The following is a 13,810-nucleotide window of genomic DNA, read 5'->3' as shown; positions in this document are numbered from 1 at the left end:
ATGTAAGAATCCCTCCCTTTGATGTTGGCTCTGGTGCTGAGCCCACATCTTTCCCGACACGTTTTCAACAGCTGACATGTGCCTTTTAACCTGTTAAATGCCGCTGTCAATCTCTGACAGTGGCATTTAACTCACGCTTACCAGAAGCGCTCTGAAAATCCCGCCCATCGATGACCCCGTCACAAGATCGCGGGTCACTGATGGGTTGGCATGACAACCAGAGGTCTCCAGCACACCTCTATGGTTGTCATAGCCGGATTGCTACGAGCGCCGCCTGGTGGTTGACACTGATAGCAAGTGAGCACTTCTGCTACACACAGGTGATCTGATCATCACCTGTGTGTGGCACTGCTTTTTAATGGCGCTGAGAAATGAGTGTATAGCGTCCACCCAGAGTCGCAATTTCTCCAGGGTCTCGGCTACCGGGGGGTACCAGAGACCCCAGAGATCATGATTTAAGTAGGTTTTTACAGACTCCAGTGCTGCGATCGCCGTTATTAACGGACTAACGGTGACTGCAAAAATAAAAATAAAAGTCTGATTTCCCATTTAATTTCTATTATGCCACCCCGGGCCGCCAGCGTCTTCTTCCGGGAAGAAAATGGTGGGCACATGTGCAGTGCGCCCGCTGAGATCTGCTGGTTGGCACCCAGCAAAAATAGGAAATTTTTCCAATTGGTTAATTTTGATTACTGTGATAGACCTTATCACAGTGATCAAAATAAAAAATAGTAAATAAAACTCCATTTAGCACTCCCTTAGTAAAGGAAAAATAATAACATAAACACATTTATTTATTTCCATTTTTCCATTAGGCTTAGAGTTGGGCTAAAGTTAGGGTTGGGCTAAAGTTAGGGTTAGGGTTGGGCTAAAGTTAGGGTTATGCTAAAGTTAAGGTTGGGCTAAAGTTAAGGTTGGGCTAAAGTTAGGGTTGCAGTTATGGTTGAGATTACGTTTAGGGTTGGGATTAGGGTTAGGGGTGTGTTAGGGTTAGGGTTGTGGTTAGTGTTGGGATTAGAATTAGAGGTGTGTTGGGGGTTAGGGTTGTAGTTAGGGTTAGGGGTGTGTTTCTATTAGGGTTGGAGTTAGAATTGGGGGTTCCACTGTTTAGGTAAATCAGGGGGTCTCCAAACGCAACATGGCGCCACCATTGATTCCAGCCAATTTTGCGTTCAAAAAGTCAAACTGTGCTCCCTCCCTTCCGAGCCCAGACGTGCGCCCAAACAGTGGCCTCAGTAGGGAATCTGGAAAGCCCTTATTTTTATTACCTGCTTTTTCTAAAATGTTCTCTAATTTCTGCCCAAAAAGAAATTGGTCATCACATGGAATGGAGCAAAGTCTATTTTTCGACTGCAGATCCCCAGGACAGCCCATCTGGCCACATTTGATCAGCCCTCTAACCTAGCAGCTAGTCTCACCGAGTCTGCAGAAGTGTCTGAAAGAAAAGATGCCGCTCCGTGTAACAGAGGCATTTTGGTCAGAATTTTTTCTCATGGGGTCTTTTCCTTAAGCTGCCCCTCGATTTCTTGCAGCCAGATCATAAGAGAGCGGGCAGTACAGGTTCCAGCTATTGCCGGCTACAGACCCCCAGCGGCTGCCTCCCAGGTGTGCTTAAGAAACCTATCCTCTTTTTTGCCCAGCGGATTCCTAAGCACCCCGGAGTCCTCAAAGGGCAGAGCTGACTTCTTTGAAGATTTAGCCACTGCTCTTTCAATTTTAGAGACTTCATCGCAGAGCACAGAGTTATTTTCCTCAAAGGGGTATCTCCTCTATGAGGATGAGGAAAAGGTACCAGACCTTTCACTTTTTTTCCACTCTATATAGGAGCACTTGCATCTTGCTATTAAGCATAAAGGTGCCATTTTTTTCTCTCCTCCAACCCTCCGAACATTATAGCCTCCATGGACTTAGACGTTCTCTCCTTCTTCAGGCCCATTGTGGACCTAACAGCTCTGACTAGCCTATCCCTATCCTCAGTAGGAGAGCATGGCCTGCCCCCTATATCGCTGTCCGAGGATGAGGACGTGGATTCACTAATATTCTCCCTCCAACCATAGAGCATCAGACTCTGTGGTGACCTCCTTAGCTCTTTTCTTCCCCTTCTTTAACAGGGTCTTTAGGGAACTTTCAACCTTAGCCTTGATCAAGGACCTAAAGCTTGCGGCAAAGTCATGATAGTTTTCTGGATGCAGTCTGAGCAGAGACTCTTCTGCCAGTGCAGTGCTAGCGTGGTCCTACATGAGAAAAATAGAGCGTGTGCCCTTTGTGCTAGCCTTCCTAGGCCCCTAGTGATTTAAGCAAGAAAATGGCCCTATTAAGAAAAAAAAAGGCGACATTCAGGTAGATCCCTCACCGCCTGCTGTCACATCAAGGGTACCGGATTTGGAGGCTGATCAGGAGTAGATACAACATCCCTCCTTGATACAGAGGAGTCCTGCAACCATCCAATCCTTTGTCTGGATGGCTGCCACTCTTGCCACTTGAGCGGCTGCTCCCTTTAGTATGTCCATGCTGATGAATGGGCACAGGTAGTGGTGAATGCTGCGGCCTTCTCAAATCCTCCATGATGGTGTGAGCTTAGACATAAGTGCCTTTTTCTGGTTATCCCTTCCTTTTATGGAGGATCCACAGCGCTTCTCCTCGGTTCCTCCTCATCCAATCATAAAAAATTCCCCTCCCCCTCCACCAGCCAGGACACGCTGAATCCCCACGCGTCACGGCCGGCATTCTTGCCCAGGGCACCATCTTGCTTCTGACGTGCCCCCTCCGATGTCACCTGGGCACACCCATTCCCAGCGTGTCTTACCTGTGATGCCAGAGAAGCATGCCCCCAGATGCACGACTTACCACAGAGTCTGAAAGATGGAGGAGGAAGAGTCACGCGGCAGATCCAGACATGCTCAGCATAATAGTCCGTGCCACCTGCACATAGACTAAGGCCCCACCTGGACCCGTGGACGGTGCCTCCATTTCTTGAAGGTCAGCCCACAGCCTGCTCCGCCAGCATCGGGACAGGAGTGGATGAGTCCGAAAAACTCTTCTTCAACTGCATAGTTTCAGCACGAGGGTTCCCATCTAGAACAGGAAACCAACAGAAGCCGGAGAGAGGTACCGTCCTCTTATTTCCATAGGTTTCCTGTCCTAGCTGGGCAGATCCCTCTCAGGTGTGCTGTTATATGCAGGTGCGGGAATGCAGTAGCGCAGGGATTGCAGAACAATATTTAATTGGTTAGCAAAAGGTTATCAATGACCTCCTCCCAGTGAGTTAGTGAACAGTAAACAATCAATCAGGAGGGGGTAAAGGGTTAATGCGACAGTGATACTTAAATAGCATTTATAGTATTCTCTGGTCCTCATCCACATACAGTCTGATGGGAGTTGTGGTACCCAAACAACAAAGGCAAAAGACTGTAGTGCCAAAACTTGCAAACATGAAAAATGAATTGCATTACTGCACTAGAAATGTGAAAAATTGAGAAAGTTTAGCACATGAATTGGCCAATTCATGTGTACCTGGTAGCCACGATAAGGTATTTCTCATATACCAGGACCTAACAATGCCTTTCATTACTTAGAATAAAGTCTTCATCTGTATGGGAATATGAATCCTCTGTTAAGGTACCGTCACATTAAGCAACTTACCAACGAGAACGACAACGATCCGTGACGTTGCAGCGTCCTGGATAGCAATCTCGTTGTGTTTGACACGCAGCAGCGATCAGGACCCCGCTGTGACATCGCTGGTCGTCGCTGAAAGTCCGGAACTTTATTTGGTCGTCAGGTCGGCGTGATTCGTCCTGTTTGACAGCAAAAGCAACGATGCCTGCAATGTTTTTCCATGGAGCGAACAACCAGCGAGAACGATAAGTACGTCACTGGATCGCTCTGCTGTTACAGTGTTTGACGTCTCCTAGCGACCTAAACAGCGACGCTGCAGCGATCGGCATCGTTGTCTATATCGCTGCAGCGTCGCTTAATGTGACGGTACCTTTAGACTAAATTCTATATCTCTGTGGAGGGGTAGTGGTCCTGCTGTGATTAAAGACACATGTGGCTAAAAGGCGGAGTGCTCAGTCAGAAGGCTAATGAATACAATAGACTAAGTGTGAACCTAGAGTCACCAACTCGTATATACTCAAACTAAAAAGGCAGCACACTGTAGTGCCAAAACTTGCAAACATGGAAATTGAATTGCATTATTGCACTAGAGATTTGAAAAATTAATGCGGAACTGGCAAGCGTGATGTTCTCAAACGAAGTCTAGCAAATCACTGTGCAGCTTCTAGTAGCAATGGGCTGAGCTCCTAGTCCATAAATCTGTGCAAAAGAAGTGTGGAACGCTGCAGGAGTGGTCTACCATGTGTGCTGCTGCACGTCTGTTGGTGCTGGAGAACACCTCCGGGTCTTGCACCTGGCACCCGCTCCTCTGCGAGAACTGGATTCTGTCTAGCCAGGAGCACTGCACACACCCTGGCTCACGGAGCATCCACGCAAGTTCTGCGGAACACGCCACGCACCTTCCTCCGCTGGAAAGAAACTGACTGCTCTTTCCTGCACACTGCCCAGCTTAGCTACACTCCTCTACCCAGGTCATGGGACCTGTCCGGTCCACCATTCTTTCCCCACAGTAACAGTGGACGCAGCCTCGACAGTTCTGGACCCGGCCTGACGCATGTACCCACAGCCTGGTCTTTCTCCTTACACCGTCATGGGTGAAGTGACAAACTAGTAGACAATTTGGGTAGCTTTTAACTGGAACAGGCCAGGTCCTGCTGCCTCCCTAAAATGTGTTTGGGGCCCACTTTACAGCTGACAAACAACGGTTGTAATGTGAATAATCAGAGATCAAACCTGTCCCTTCTCCTGGAAAAACGCACAATGACTACATCAAAGCAATTCACATCTATGGAGGCCATCATTGTAATTTACTGAACCATTTTTCACTACATACATCTTGTCTGAGAGGTCTGGTTGTGTCTTGTCACAATGCCCAATAAGAATACCCATGAACCTAAACGTAATCAACATGGTAATGGCTGTAGCAGGTCCAATAAAGTCTCATACTCAGAAGTGAAGTAGTGGAAGTTAATGGTCAAGAATAGACAGTTGACAACCAAATGTTGATCGTTTCAAAGATCTTTTCATATCATGAACCCACTTAAGATAGTTGCCAGCCCTGGTGGACTGTGGTCAAAAGTTTCCTATATAGATATAGGACCCCTTGTTATGTTTGCCAATATTTTGGGGTCTTGTAGGGAGGTTTCTATTTGGAGTCTTTGCTCCTCAACTCCTATGTTGGTCATTACTTGCAGAAGCCAGAGACACCATTTATGGTCAGGTACCATGGACAATCATAAAATCCAGACACGAGACCTTCTAACTAAACTCATTTATTTATTTTTAAATAATTTCATAAAAAACAAGCCGTGTTATTACACATACAAGTTCAGAATAAATAAAATCGGACACAAGTTCATTATGTACATTTTTCATAAATTAATGTTTCCACGATTGAGGCTGTAGATGACTATACATTAAACTTTAGTGGAATGGCTGCTTTTAACCTTCAAGAAAAATTCTCAAGACAGCAAGATCTATATACAAAGTATATACATGTACTTACAGCAAGATGGACGGCAAGAAACCCTCTGCTCATGTATCATCCCAAGGTTCACGCCACCTTGATCATCGACATTCATAAGACCTGGAACTTCCCACCAAGACCACAGACTACCAAGACCTGTGGAGCTTAGAGACCCCATTTACGACGTGTCTGACCTCCAGCTTCAGAATTGGATCAAATTCTCAAGCTGTTTGCAAAAGACCAAGATGACAACTCATTTTAGAGATATTAAGGCTTACACTATATTCTGATCGGAATACCAGTCAAGCCGAAGCACCATATCATCTGGCCTGTGTCCATTATGAACGTTACGATGGTTAGAGCAAATGGATGCAACATGGAAGATTACGAAAATGCATAGGGAAGTAAAGGCTTTTTGGAGTCCATCTTGAAACATTCAAATAATTGACATGGAACATTAACATATTGGGGGGGGGGGGGGGGTAGAAAATTAAGGGGTTATTCCCATCTCCTACATGGGTATTGTTGGTCCGTGCTTGTTAAGAAATCACTTTTGCAATAGCTGTTTAAGATCCTTAGCCATTCATGAGACATTAGGTTTAATTTTCATACAGGTCGTTGTCTGGAACGAGCTACAAATGAGTTAAATATTTCAAGAACGGCTAAAAATTTTATCAAACGGCAAATTGCAAAAAAGTGCTCACTTTCACAAGCACTATCCAACGTCAGTCTAGGAGAATGGAAACGACCCTTTAAGGAACGCCATGCGACTGGATTCCCACAGCTCAGAATAAAATACTGACAACTGGATCTTCATTTACAATGTTAATATCTGAACCATTATAAATAAAATGGGACTACGCCGGTCATATAGTCCTTGCCACAGCCCACACTGTATAAAAAGTATAAACACCGAAATTTCAAGAGTGAGGTGTACAAAAATCAAGGGGTAAAGTGTAGAATAAAGCGTTAAGGTGAGGGGCCCATTAGTAGCAGGTTTGTAACATACAGTAACAGCAGCAGATCATCATCATCTCATTAATCCCAGTGGTCCTTTCATGAAAAACTTCCTTCTTCGTAACAGTTTGTATGAGGGGAGGGAATGTAAACTTTTTGCAAAGTCTCCATGAAAGGATTAGAGTGGAAGACATTGGCCCCATAAAAAGGTCCACGACTGCATCGTTACAAGGTATTAATAAGCAGCATAGTTTTCAGTGCTTTGTAGAAGTCTCCATGTAGAGCTCCGCCTGGTTACAACGTCTTCACACGGTAAGGAACAAGGATTGCGGAACTCGCATGACTGATCCAGGCTGTTATAAGTTCACCCTATCGGAAAGAAAGTGAATAAGTCAATGAATGGATCCAGGTTAGATGTTTGGTCCAACTATAAGTTTTAGACACTTAATTCACGCTCTAGGAACTTTAAGAAACCTACGTCCCAAAGTGGCCACATTTACAGTGAGTAGACCAGGTAGGCCTCATATTCTCTGCCATAGCTCTTACCGTTTCCGGCTCTTTACTTCCCAGCCATCTTTACATTTTTCGAACACCAGTTCACCACCAGGAGATATACGGCTTTCATGCATATCCTTCAGACAGAATGTAAACCTATAAAATAAAAAGTTCAAGAAGTCAAAATCAAGTTACCATATAGTCCAAGATGGGCAAAGTTTATCCTATCGGAAACCACTAAGGCGAGGGTTGATCTGCTGGTGATTTTTGACCATCTCTTATCACGGAGGTAACCACCATGTACAATAGTAGATCTTAATCTAGTAATATCTACAGAAGTTAAAAGGAGTTTTATCCCATATCAAGTAAGATATATGCCATTGTTCTACAATTGATAGAAAGGGGGGGGGGGAAAATGGGGTCAACTTTTTGGGACCTCCAATGATTTGGACAAGAGGATCAAGCTCTGTTCCACCTTCACTGATTTTTCCTACATAGGAGGTTCCTTCTCATCCAGCTGATAATTGGACCTGTCTCCTACACAGACAGTTGGCAGGGTTAGTTAGGAGGGAATATTTTAAGGATTCGGATAAGTGCCATGAGTCACTCCCATGAAAATTGATGACATCATTAGGATAGGAGATGGGCAAACCCTTTTAAAATTATCCAGTAGTCGACTATTCTAGGGGAGGTACAGCGCAGTGGACCCCCACCAATAATTCTTGTATGATCTAATCCAGGGGTGTCAAACTGCATTCCTCGAGGGCTGCAAACAGGTCATGTTTTCAGGATTTCCTTGTACTGCACAGGTGATAATTTAATCACCAACTCATTTGTGTAGGTGATTAAATTATCACCTGTGCAGTACAAGGAAATCCTGAAAACATGACCTGTTTGCAGCCCTCGAGGAATGCAGTTTGACACCCCTGATCTAATCTGTTGATAGACCATTTAGAGAGCTGTCCCGAAAACATGAGGTGGGCAGGACAAAAGGTCAAAGTTGACTTAACTAATTTGGTTCATCAATATTTCAGGATGCAAATAGACAATCCTCCATGAGGCTTTACATGACCTTAGATGCTATTAAAAACGAGAAGACCAAGTTGATGATGAGCCAGTGATCAACTGATGGACGAGTCCATCTTCAGAACCACCAGATATTAGCAACCATTGTACTAGAGACTAGCTCTACCAATCCCAGACCAATACAGAACCAAGATACTCACTTCTGCTGGGTTTCTCCAGACTTCACCCGGATACGACGGATGTGCAATTCCTTTTTTTCGCCCTTTGACTGAAACCAATAACTGGAGCTCCAGATACTGAACCACGATTGTTTGGTCCCTTCCCATTTCAGCTTAATGGCCAGGAGATCGCCTACATCATCCTCACTGTACACCAGGAAAGTGTTGGTGAAGTTGTATCCGATCTGTTCAGGTCTACAAGCAAGAAGTTTTTATAGTTAGAGGATGGAGCTCAAGTATGATGGACACCATATATTCTGCACATCTGGGCAACACTTACACAGTTAAGGACAGAGGGATGGAATCATTCATCGTTCCAGCCAGGATGATGGAGAACGTGGGTTCAGAAGTCTCCTGTTCCTTCAAGTAGTTGAAGATGTGCATTTTGAGCTGATAATGATAAACTGTAAGAGGCAGATACAGGAGAAGAAGTCAGCAACAGAGCAAATAATGGTGCAAATGTGGAACTTTGTTGCAACAAAGAACATTTTTGGACTGCGGGCAGGTTTACTACGGTGTCAGCCTTGTGGGATATACATGCGGGTATGATTCCTTGTCCTACTAATCTAAATTTTTCACCTATACATTTAGGTTTCAGTCTTACCTTTGTATGGCATGTGTGCCCGGGTCTTCAAGTACATTTTGCTGTTTCTTTTACTGGTGCTTTTCTTGGCATTATAACCAATGGCGTTACATCTGTTCTTGCGGCAGCTCAGGCAGATTCCCTTCTTGAACCGGTTGGAGTCCGTGCATTGGAAAGCAAAGCTCTCCTTGTCTTTATTAATGAGAGAATCCACAAACAGGTGCACAGATCGCTCGTGTTCACACTTTACAGCGTCTCCAATATCTGAGGGTGAAAGAATACAGTGTCACAAAAGCCAGCAAAAAAGTCACACCAGTATTATAGTGGTTATATTCTTGTACATAGGGGGCAGTATTATAGCAGTTATATTCTTGTACATAGGAGGCAGTATTATAGTAGTTATATTCTTGTACATAGGGGCAGTATTATAGTAGTTATATTCTTGTACATAGGAGGCAGTATTATAGTAGTTATATTCTTGTACATAGGGGACATTACTATACTTACTTCCATAGGCTATTGCACCAATAACATCTGTCAAGCCACAACCTGGTTGATAGTCGCCACCATTGGGATAGATGTCAATGTGTCCAATGGGCATCTTTATGCCAATGCTGACTCCTAGTGCCGCTCTGGTGTAAGTATGAAGAACATCCACAAATTCAGCATCATCCGGTGAGAGACGTTTATGGGCTTCTACATCTTCAAACATTGGTCCTGCTGGATCCAAACCTGAAACAAGAGATTGACATTCCCGATAAGGATATGTATACATGATAACTACATTTTCTGAATTCATGAAACCCCATGTACTTTACGCACAAAATACACGGACATACGCCAGGGCATCGCCATTATACATCTATTGGTCAATTCTTTTAATATCTTTGATCAACAAAGACTCAAGGTCTTGTGACAATTACTTTCCCCTGATAATTAGCAGCTGAAATCCCTCTATTACGGGATAATCTGTTCCGACCAAGACTGCGATTACCGGGCATACAAGAACAGTCGGTCTCGGAGGTAAGAGACAAATGCTGGGACACAATGTTACATACCTGTAATGCGCCCAAGTGTCCCTGTGACATAATTGCCAGCAAAGCCTGCAACGTGGGCACCGAGACTGTATCCGATAAGATGGACGTTCTGAAGGGACAGGTTTCCTTTTTCCTGCATGATAGACAGTAAAGAACACCATATTAAGCTCCTCTACCATTGATAGACAACCATGATGCTACAGGTCCATTGTTTTATTCTAATTTTGAAGCCTTCTCACCTGTAACCAGTCTATCAGAATGGCAGTCTCCTTCCCGACCAGCTTCGTGTGATTGACAGCATCAGGGTAGAGTTGATGAGCCAGGGACATCCAGTCGACCACTATGACGTTGGCGTGCTGCTCCCTCAGCTGCAGAGCGCCCACCAGCTTGTGCAACCAGTTCTCGAACAGTCCAGACATCTGGAGAAAAAGAATAGAGGGTTAGGCTACTTTCACACTAGCGTTTTCTGCAATCCGTCACAATGCGTTGTTTTGCAGAAAAAACGCATCCTGCAAAAGTGCTTGCAGGATGCGTTTTTTCCCCCATAGACTTGTATTGACGACGCATTTGCTACGGATTGCCACACGTCGCATCCGTCAAGTGACGGATGCGTCGTGCTTCTGCGGACCGTCGGGAGCAAAAAAACGCTACATGTAACGTTTTTTGCTCCTGACGGACCGCTTTTTCCGACCGCGCATGCGCGGCCGGAACTCCGCCCCCACCTCCCCGCACCTTACAATGGGGCAGCGGATGCGCCGGAGAAATGCATCCGCTGCCTCCATTGTGCAATGCGCTAAACGCTAGCGTCGGAATCTCTCCCCGACGCATTGCGACGGGGAGATTCCGACGCTAGTGTGAAAGAAGCCTTAGCAAGACAAGGCGGACATTGGCCAAGTCACGTGTGAAGTCTTCCAAAGCATTTCTCTCCAGAGGAAAGACTGGCAACTTTACAAGTGCACCGTGACTACACAGTACACCGTGACTTTACCCCACGTCAGTATTTACCCAAGAATGTTCTTGATTTAAGCATATATTGCATGGAACCTTGCAGTAGAGAAGAAGGTCTAGAACACGTACCGTCCAACCATGGATGACAATGAAAGTCTTTGCCGACGAGTTGTAGTGACAGTGCTGCAGGCAGTCATCGTTTTCTGGGTCCAGGTAGCAACCCTCATCAGGATTGGCAGAGAAGTGAGCATTGAACAGTATATTAGGTTTCTTAGGGGCCAAGTCTCCATCAGCTTCTTCCAATAAATTAGCAATTGTGTCATCTGCAAGCAATGGACATAAATATAGACGTTAGGAACCATTATCGCCACCCCAGTGGATGCCCATCCAAGCTTCCTCCTACAATAGCTGGTTGACCTTGTCATGTACCTAGATCAGGTCATATGGACCCTGCGGACAATAGAACCAGCTGACGTCTATGGTAACAACAATGCATTGTAAGATGTCCAGAAGGAACAAGCGACAGGAGCACCTCTGCTGCCCCCACAGGTAGAATATAGATACTGCACATGCACGCCGGTATTCAGAGCCCATTCATTTAGCTGCAGGCATATTACATGACTAACACACCCAGACAGAAACATTACAACCGGTAATTACAGAAGCCAACCCCGTGAGAGAATGGAATGACCCACTTGTTTTAATAACCAGGTGACTTAACCAATGTAATCATTAAAACATATTGAATAATTACAAAGTTACAGAAGTTTCAATGCAACCACAGAAATAAAAAAAAACAAACAAAAAAAAACAAACAAAAAAAAACAAAAAAAAAAACACACATTTAGATGACTTCTGCTTTTGTCATTTCCCCCCATCCAGCAGTTAATTAGAACTTGCACTTGGCAACCAAATAGTTACACCACTTCTAAACAGTAATTGCCCCCAACAGTCAAGCCCCCCATCATTATCTGTCAGGGTCTTTTTGTGTGTGGTGGATTACAGGTGCACCGAGCAAGTCGCTCTTTTGTTACAATGTGTCAGGCAGATGTCTTATTATGTAAAATGCAGTGTGCGGCCAAGAAGACAGTGGAAGCTCCAATCCTCCAGAGCGTTACTCCACGCCAGATCAGTCTCATGTCGGGGGGCCGCCACACCATGTGGTTTAATGGTCTCTAAATCCCATTGTTCCCTATTAAGTCCCTTCTGAGTAGAAGTAACACAGCTAGCCTACAGTGCCATTATATAGCTAGGAGAAGGGAAACTGAGGAGGGCAGGAGAGGGTTAATAGAAAGTGAGCCAATGTTAATCACATTGGCTCACTTTCTATTAAAGAGGCAAAAAAAAAAAAAAAATTTGCATCTGATCTAATGAACAAGCTATGTAAAGCAGATTAGGAGGCTTTCATTATTGCCATGCCAAAGCAAAAAGGGTGGAACCAAATTAAAAGGAACATTTAAAATTTATTTAAAGCCAGTAATGGTCATTTATTAAAAACAATAATATGCATTGTTGCTTATTTTCTCCCCATTTGTTATTATATGTATAACCTGTTACTCCCCAATCCTAGGTTTGTTTTTTTTTGTTTTGTTTTTTTATTATTATTATTTGGGGGGGGGGGAGGGGGCTCCTAGCATTGGCAAAAAAAAAAAGCCACCTCCACTGCAAGTCTGTTGTAAGCCATTTTATACATGCAACAATTGAAATACACACACAAAAAAAAAAAAAAAAAAGTCCCACTGTGCCCCAAGTGAGTGCAGCTTCTATCCAGACATTGTCTCCTCCATGTCAGCAGCTGTGAGCGGAATACACAGGATCCATCTAGTCCCCTCTCCCAGCAGTGAGCCTGACCCTGTGTGATCAGGAGCAGCAGGAAGCCTCAGAATGGCCCCTACAGACACGTGTGCCGGGTCACCCCATTCATTCCCCATTGGGGTCCCTACACCCCCAGTAGGAGGCAGTACTGGGGCCACTCACCTTTCAGCAGCCCTTCCTCAGCGAGCACAGAGGCTTGTACAAGTGGCACTGCCAGCACCAGGCACATCCACGCTAACTTATAGAGCTGGGGCATCACTGCTGTCTGCCTGGCACCGGGAGATTGGCTGATTGAGGTCTTGATTCGGATTTCAGCTCTGCAGCTCCCTCCTGCTCCTCGCTGATACAATCTGCACTGACACACTGTAACAAGCCGCCGGCTGTTAATACTCCAGCGCTGGTCACGTGACCCATCGGCAGATCGCAGCCGGCTCACATAGGCTCCCGGTGCCGCGCTCTGATTGGTCACACCCCTCACACGCCCAGAAGATCACAAAATGAATGGGGAAGAATGGCGCTGGGCTCCCACCTCCGGCCACAAGGGGGCCCCTGTGTGCGGGCTGCAGCATGGCGGTGTCTGCAGTGTGAGGCTACACGGCAGCAGCCATCAGATGAGCGGCACAGGGGGGTCCTCATGGAAGCAGCCTAGTCTGCAGCCTTCAGAGCGGAACTCCCCCTGCATCTGCTGCTTGTTCAGTGTGTGCACCGGCCCCCCAGACAGGAAAACTGATCACCCAGACAATGGGGCAATGATGGCAGCTAGAGGAGCAGGGAAGCTGGAGACCCCCCAGAGGGAAGCACAGTCACCAGAATGGCACAGATCAGCACTCATCCATGTAGCAGAGCTGTGCAGGATCTTTGCACTGTATTAAGAGTCCAGCGATGAAGCAGAATTGAGTTGTAACAGAGCCCAGCATCATAGCAGAGCTGGGTATGTCAAGTGACTCCTTAGTAGAAATCTAGCAAAGCCCAGAGGCACAGGTGCAGCAGAGCAGGGTTTGCTTAAATGTAGTAGAGTCCAGTGATGTAGCAGAGTTGAGAGCTGTAGCAGAGTCCAGCAACGTAGCAGAGCTGAGTATGTAAAGTGACTCACCGGTAGCAACGTAGTAAAGCCCAGAGGCACAGGTTCAGCAGAGCAGGATTTGCT

The 13,810-nt window shown here is 45.5% G+C and overlaps 1 protein-coding gene across 1 annotated transcript; it reads right to left on the bottom strand.

Annotated features, from left to right (window-relative positions):
- Positions 1–5,374: 5,374 nt before the first annotated feature.
- On the bottom strand, positions 5,375–13,033 carry LIPG (lipase G, endothelial type). The gene is made up of 10 exons (XM_069746764.1): positions 12,826–13,033; positions 10,978–11,171; positions 10,140–10,319; positions 9,922–10,033; positions 9,371–9,595; positions 8,885–9,127; positions 8,561–8,684; positions 8,263–8,475; positions 7,088–7,192; positions 5,375–6,910 (listed from the first exon to the last, which is right to left on the bottom strand). Exons 1-10 carry the CDS (start codon positions 12,917–12,919, stop codon positions 6,898–6,900), a joined length of 1,503 nt encoding a protein of 500 aa, XP_069602865.1. The 5' UTR covers positions 12,920–13,033; the 3' UTR covers positions 5,375–6,897.
- Between the last annotated feature and the right edge of the window lie 777 nt (positions 13,034–13,810).

This window comes from Ranitomeya imitator, chromosome 1 (genome assembly GCF_032444005.1).
Source record: "Ranitomeya imitator isolate aRanImi1 chromosome 1, aRanImi1.pri, whole genome shotgun sequence".
Taxonomy (NCBI): domain Eukaryota; kingdom Metazoa; phylum Chordata; class Amphibia; order Anura; family Dendrobatidae; genus Ranitomeya; species Ranitomeya imitator.
This window is presented reverse-complemented; position numbering and strand designations above follow the sequence as displayed.

What these genes read in the sequence shown, in the direction of transcription:
- LIPG (XM_069746764.1), bottom strand. Translation starts at nt 12,919, where the DNA reads ATGCCCCAGCTCTATAAGTTAGCGTGGATGTGCCTGGTGCTGGCAGTG. An exon ending in TTGTCATCCATGGTTGGACG is followed by an intron (nt 10,320 to 10,977) that starts GTACGTGTTCTA and finishes CTTTTTCTCCAG; the next exon opens with ATGTCTGGACTGTTCGAGAA. An exon ending in TCTGGAGAAACCCAGCAGAA is followed by an intron (nt 7,193 to 8,262) that starts GTGAGTATCTTG and finishes TTTATTTTATAG; the next exon opens with GTTTACATTCTGTCTGAAGG.